This window comes from Octodon degus, unplaced genomic scaffold, assembly GCF_000260255.1.
Source record: "Octodon degus isolate 3935 unplaced genomic scaffold, OctDeg1.0 scaffold00003, whole genome shotgun sequence".
NCBI lineage: Eukaryota > Metazoa > Chordata > Mammalia > Rodentia > Octodontidae > Octodon > Octodon degus.
In genome coordinates, this window is record NW_004524579.1 from 33,657,590 (window position 1) to 33,665,088 (window position 7,499).

Here is a 7,499-nt window from a genome sequence, read left to right on the forward strand (position 1 = left end):
CAAACTACTGCCACATGTGTGAGGGGTTGTTTGCAAAACAAATCAATACAGGCATGTACAACAATGGATTGCAGCTAATAAACTACATATAGTAATTACCACCGATGGCAGTCTAGAAAGTCATTCATTAAATGTTAATTGTCACACAAAAATACAAAAGAATCCACTGGAACAATCCTGTGGCTGCACCTTTAAATAAAATACTTTCTTACGGCCCTGAAATTCATCCACACAAACTGATTTTAAACACACCTGGGTGTTTGATATGCTGATTAACTGGGCCTTTATTTGTTTTTTGAAATGAAAGTAAACATGACAACCTTTTCAACACTTTTGCTATTCCTCTGAGTCTAATATAAATAAATGTATGTGTTTGTACATATATTTGTACATATAAATAACATAAATAACAAAGTGCTAACCAATCTTCTTGAAAGACTGAATTACTACTTTCTTACATCTCTTTCACAAGCATTCGGAGATATAGGTGTAAAGAATCCATGTAAATCCCATGTACCATACCTTACATTCAGTCTAAATGGACTATACATTTAGAAAATGAATAATTCACGTATAAGCTGATAAATGTGTTGGCCAATTTGAAAATCTTACTCAGAGCAATAACAAGTCAGTAACAAAAATAACCTTTAAAATACTCTATAAAGTGCTTTACTTCTATGATACTTAGCACTATCTAATTAACTTGGAAGAACACCTGGTCATAAAAATAACTCATAAAATACAAAAATTAAGAAAGGGTAGATTTTTCTTTTCCTGCCTGCCTTCATTTGGATGCTTCATCTGTATGAGATCCTATTTAACCAGCATGCATATAGAGTGTAAAGGGCTGGCCAAGAACAATTTGGTTCAAGACTTATAAACTAAAGAACATGCAAAACACACCCTGTTCCTTATTAGGAAACTTAAGATCTGTTATCTTGGCTTCTGGGAACAGATCTAAATGACATAATACTAAATACTGAAAATCACAGGCCTCAGGCCACCAGGACTCAACTCCCTGCCTTGGACAAGGCTGCAAACTTCCAATATAAAATGCAGTTTACCATTAGGAGTAAATGTTTGATCTGCAAAGCTTACAAAATTACTTTGTTTATCATAGCAGATGAAAGCAAAAAGGAATAATTTTAAGCTCAAAAGAAAACTGTTTATATGACAGTCTTTACTGCTCCATGATTCTAAGCATTTAAGACAGATTCGAGCAATTAACAGCATAAACTTTCATTACATAGTTCTATTATATATGTTTATGTGACTTCGCTGTTCATCTGTTATTTAAGTGATTTCCTCATTACAATAGTAGGGTAAAGATAATTTGCTGATGTTGTCAAAAATGTTAAGCATTTCATTCTCAATAGTTCTTGGATCCCCATGCTTGTTTAATGCATTTTATTTACTGAAGTCAATGTCACACAGAGCATTCCTTTTCCTTCTGAATTTAGAAAACTAACATTTTAAGCATATGTCTGCTAACAGACATATCAAAACTTTCAAGCCACTTATTTTAGTAATTCAGATCAAATTTAGGATTATTGTGCTTGAATAATCAGTTTCGAAGACCTAACAATGAACTGCATACTTTTTTATACTTAGATAGGAGACCCCTACTTTTAGATATTAATAGGTCAGACTTGGCTACTTCAACTTTATGTCTGATTACACACATAGACATAATGAAAATATTTTATGGCACTCTTGCAGACTATCAATTTACAGTATGATGAAAGCATAGGAACTTTTAAAAATTTCTACATTTCCCTTCTTAAAAATAATGACACCAGGCATGGTAGTGTGCACCTATAATCCGAGGAGGCTCACAGCAGCAGGTTCAAGACCAGCCTGGGCTACATAGCTCAAGGCCAGACTGAGCTACAAAGCAAGACATTATCTTGTAAATGAATAAACAAACAAATAGCTCAGAAGCACCAGTGCCTGCCTGGTAAGTGCAAGGACCCAAGTCTGATCCCCAATACCAAATAAAATAAATAAATAAATAAATATTAAAAGAAACACAGAAAGATGTATTAAGTTATACTGATATCCATTATATTAGAAAGGTATATTTTATTAGGATTTTATTTATTTATTTATTTATTTTGCAAAACCAGGGATTGAACTCAGGCCCTGGCGCTTGCCAGGGAAGCGCTTATTCTGAGCCATCTCCCCAGTTCTATTTATTTGGATTTTAAAGACAGGATCATAGACAGAATTCCATGCCAAGCCTCTATTATATTCTACAGCTATATATTCATGAAAAATAAAACTATCAGATAAGTACACAGTGTGTGTGTGTGTGTGTGTGTGTGTGTATGCATGTGCATGTGTGTGTATGAAAAGGACTAAGGACTGTGAGTTAGGCAGGCCTCAGTTTAGAACCTAATTTCTTTACTGGCTACCTTGAGAGCAACCTGCTTAACACCCCTGATCTCAGTCTCCTCATCCATGAATTGGGCATGGTAATCCTTCCACTGTATGGGCTTCTTGTGAGGATTAAAAAGACAATAAACACAGTTAGAGAACCCCTCCTGGCACATTAAAGCACTTCTAATTTTGTCAGTGCCATGTTCACTCATCCTCCATCCTACTACCTGACAGCTCACTACTAGGCACAGGGCAGACTAGTTAAGAGAGAAGGATTGATAATCCAAGCTTTAGAGAAGACCATGTAGAGGGCACACACACACACACACACACACACACACAAAACCATTACAGGCACAATATCAGCACACAAATTCTAACAATTTTACCCAGGAAAATGACAGAGTACAAGAGGTAAAGCCAGTGTGATTTCCAATAAAGGATTTGCAATCCCTCAGAGAATTAGCAAATCAAACTTATTTTCTTACAACAACAAAGGCACCACTTAGACGATCCCTAACTTGGGCTGCAGCTTTCTTTAGCTGTGTATTGAGGACACTCAGCAAGACATTGCTAGAGGGTTTCTAACCCCCAAATTCTTGATTCTGACATAATGGCCTTGATATCACTATATTTTTTCAAATTCTATTAAATATCTCGGCCTTTTACAAAAAGTTACACAGCCATTATGAGCTATACTACCATGGTAGGATTCTTTTCTCACACACATACATACACACACACACACAAAGTAGTTAGTGTGAGTAGCTACCCTGACAAGTAGGTGCCTTCTAGAGAGGTCAGGTTTTCAACAGCATTACCATGAACTCAAACTGATACAGAATGAAAATAAGCCAGGGCACTTACCACCTGAATCTTCTATATTACACAAAACTGTGTTGGATTTTTTTTTTCTCAATGAATTTACTCAATTAACAGGCCATGTTAGTGTCATGCAGATATAGGTTAATCTATATGAATGCCAAGAAGTATTTCCTGTCTCCCAAACATGACCCACAAGAGAGATGTGGTGTGTTTCACTGTTCTCCTCTCAATTGTTCAAACACCATTCATTTGGCAATTTTTAACAACTGCTGAACACCTAGGTAAAACTAACCAGTTATAGAGAAAAAGCACAACTTAAATTAAGGGAGGAAGATGGGAAGATGTAGGGCCCATCACAGACTAACTGTAAGTACATGTAACAGATGTGACTAGGGCTGATCTAACAAGGTCTTCACTGAACCTAATTTTAATGACCCAACTTTAAAACAATCATTGCAAAAGATACCAACACCAATATGTTCATCTTCTGTTCACAAAGGCTCAAGAACAACCAAAGAAACTATGTATCTATTACATTAGAAAATGAAGCCTCTACTCCGCAAAAAATTATAGATCCTTAAGGAACTTTTTTTTTTAAGAACTTTATCATTTTAACTTTTTAATGAAAACAATTTTCCAATCCAGGCATCTGGATGCTTTTAGTTTAAGATCAATGACATAACTGATATTAAATCCCTTTGTATAAATTACCATAAGTTATAACTATTTCTTAAAAATAATCCCAGAGCCCACCAATTCTGTGTTAAGGTCATCGAAGCTCTGGACCATCATGGCTGAATTGTTTTACTGCTTTCTGCTGAACACCTGCAAACATCAAACAAAAACTGCTGGTCCTTTCCTGGGTTGACAAAAGCCTTTCATGTGAAAAATGCTCCCTGGGAATGTCAGGCTGTAGCTCAGGTTACATTCCATTCTTCCTAGCAGCCTCACCATTTCTTAAGGTGGTAGGAAAAACCATGTTTGTAAAATCAAAGATTAAAGAGAATATGGCCACACTCTATTTTCATTCTCACATTGCAAATCACAATGCAGCATCATGTATTAATGGAATCAAAAGCTATTGGGGACGTTAAGCATGAAATATTACCATGCCTCACTTTGAAAAAAAATATAGCTGATTTTTCAAATAGGAATAATTTACTTATAGTTCAGATCTTTCTTTCTGGGATCTAAGTTTCAAAGCAAGCTATGAAAGTGACATCTGAGTCCACTCAAGACAATGGATATTAACTTGAAGTAACTTTAGAGAATTATTTCTCTACCCAAAGTTTCCTAGTTCATTCTTTCAGTTAAAGGACAAAGTACAGATTTCATGACTACTTTAATCTGTTATGATTTAGAAAAGATTTATGTTTTTTTACTAAGTAGAAATATAAAGCATTTTCTTCACTAATAGCTGTATGTTCTGCTATCTTTATAGATGGGGAAAACTAACAGTCCAACCTGCATCCTGTACATTACAGTCACCATCACACTGCACTGAATGAGCACCCTACACTTTTAACCAGTCTGGCAAAAATAAAACAGCCACTACACCTTCTCCTCCCCTTGCAAGCAAGCCTCTGGTCCTAAAAACACACGAGTAGTACAATGTAGAATGAAGTTCAACACCTTAAACATAATCACTGCATATTCATTAGAATATCATAACATGGCCCAGTAAGGAAGAAGTCCCTCTCCAGATATATATATATATATATATATATATATATATATATATATATATAAAAAAATATATAAATTTTGATATGATTACTTACCAAAATTATTAATATATATTCAATTTACACATTCTACACTCTCTACAAACACTGAAACATGATAGCGAGGGCTTTATTCAAATGTGATCACAGAAAATGGGACAAACATACAGTTGTCCTTTTTCAGTTTAACATAGTTCATACTTTTAATTTCACTTAATGTATGAAATCATATCTAAAGTACCACATTTAAGTTATTCCAAATGTGTTCATTTTTATAATAGTGTAAAGAAGTATCTTACACTGACTTTGCAAGTAGTCCATTTCTGTGCTTGCCTGACTTCTATTTTCAGATTTAAACCAAATGCACATTTCTTAAGTAAAACATGAAGAAAATTACTATCAGATATAGCTACTGTTTTGATAGGGTACAACAAGTAAGAAACACTTGCACTTTACTTGACACAGTCACATTAATATTTCCTGCCATAAGAGTTATACAGACAATTCCATATACAAATTGAGAGGATACAACACTAATAAAACAATGACAAAAACTTAAGTTCCTCAAGAAAAACAACAACAGGGTCTAGAATAGTGAAGCACAGACACGTAGTCAATAGTACTTTTAATCAATGTGAACCCCCAAAAGTTTCAAAATATAACAACAGGAGGCATCTCATATTTTCTAAATCAAGTTATTGAGAGAAAAATTCCTTAGACTAATGGGGACAAATAAAAGTAACTTACTTAGAAATGAGCCACTTTTAAAAACCATCACCTTTATTAAAATATACCATTCATACAAATCATTTAGGTAAACAGATTTCTTTCATAGCTATAGCACCAGATGAGAATTAAAAGATGTGAAATTATATTGACAGCTGATAGACAATTCCAGTGGCATCTCACAACTAAAAGATGTCAACATTTGCCAGCGTGACCTAAGAAGAGTGTTCTGACTAACGTGCTGTCTGTTCTACAGCACTGGCACAACTCCTAAAATACTACAGCTGTTTAACAGGCATAAGTGGAGTAAGTCTTGCACCTAAAGGATAGCAGGCAAGGATGCAGAACTCCTTATTTAAAATTAATTGAGCAACATCAAAGTAAATCACTTTAAATGAATATCATATTTTCAGTCTTCACTTTTAAGAAGAGACACTCATACAGTCCTGTACTAAAAATAAAAACTCTTCCTTAGATGCCAAACAATCATTGTGTATACAGCTTCCTTTGTGAACACCGCTAACATCTTTTTTGAAACATCACCTAAGATCTTTCATTCACAAAATGTTAAAGTCCTTCCAAATCTGCAACTTTAAATATAACAAAAGTCCATCACACAAGTAAATGAAGAATAAGGAACAGCTAAAGCGTCAAAAACTGTATTTTAAAAATAAATTCATATTTAGCCTCTCAGATCAGCAAGAGGGTATTTACAGCTATGGTTTCCTACATAGCATTCATCTGCAAAATTAAGTACTCATTTTTTAAAAGGGTTAGTTGTACACAGTAACTAATAATTGATATTATTTACAAGGAATTCCTTCTTTTGATGGAAGTTATATTTCTTTCCTTGTATTTTCAAATAGAATATGAAATTTATTTCCTATGTCAACACTGGTCTTATCGTCACATGTTTGTGATTACAACTATATTAGAAAATGACTCGCATTAAGTGATGGAATTTTGAGACAGTTTTCTCAGTTTAAAAAAAAAAGTCTACTTTTAATTACAAAAGATAACAATTGGTGTGAGTTACACTGCTGACGGACACTGAGATAAGCATCTCATCCTAACCTAAAATTCAATGACTTTTTCATAACATTTCAGAGACAAAAATACAGATTGAGCAAATCAATAAATAAGAACATTTAACTTCACACTAAATAAAAAGAATTTACATACTTGAGCCTGTAAAATGTCCACTCGCCAAAGAAGTTGGTCCATTTTTCCCACTGCTCACAGGAGGTGAAAACATCTACAAGAAACAAAGAAATATTGCAGTTGAAAAGAAGACAGTTGTGCCTTTAGAGTTCATCACAGACATTACCTATTCATACCAAATAACTTAAGAGTTTATGCTAAGGGTTTATATAGTAAAATCCATCACCATCCAACTTAGAACTGTTACAGGCACATTACAACCCCCCCCCCCCATCACTACAGCTCTTTCTTTTTCCTCGGGTGCCTGAGATTGCCAAGCAATGTTACTAGATGCTACACAAACACAGCCCCCACAGAGTTACCAAGTCAGGTTGGAGGACAACAGTCTTTCTAGTAAACACTAGTTTGACAAAGGAGAAAAAAAGTTATTTGTGTTATATTGAAAACCTTGGCCATAAAGGTGGCAATGTCCATTTCCATCCCGTTTGGATTTGCCTGTCATATGTGAACCCAAATAAAATAAAAGTGCCACCTGCACTAAATTCTCATTTCGTTTCTAACATGAGAGCAACTGAAGCAAGTCTCTCTCTCTCTCTCTCTCTCTCTCTCTCTCTCTCTCTCTCTCTCTCTCTCTCTCTCCCCCCTCTCTCCACTCCCTCTCTCTCCAGCATTTATTTCTACCCT

At 34.8% G+C, this 7,499-nt stretch overlaps 1 protein-coding gene across 12 annotated transcripts in view; it reads right to left on the reverse strand.

The window, feature by feature from the left end:
• Positions 1-7,499, reverse strand: part of Tcf4 (transcription factor 4) — a 348,055-nt gene that overhangs the window by 336,439 nt on the left and 4,117 nt on the right. For all 12 annotated transcript variants that reach the window (XM_004623671.2, XM_023715119.1, XM_023715123.1 and 9 more), the window contains one exon: positions 6,837-6,909. In XM_004623671.2, coding sequence (XP_004623728.1) covers positions 6,837-6,909 — 73 coding nt within the window. The remainder of the gene's footprint in view (positions 1-6,836; positions 6,910-7,499) is intronic.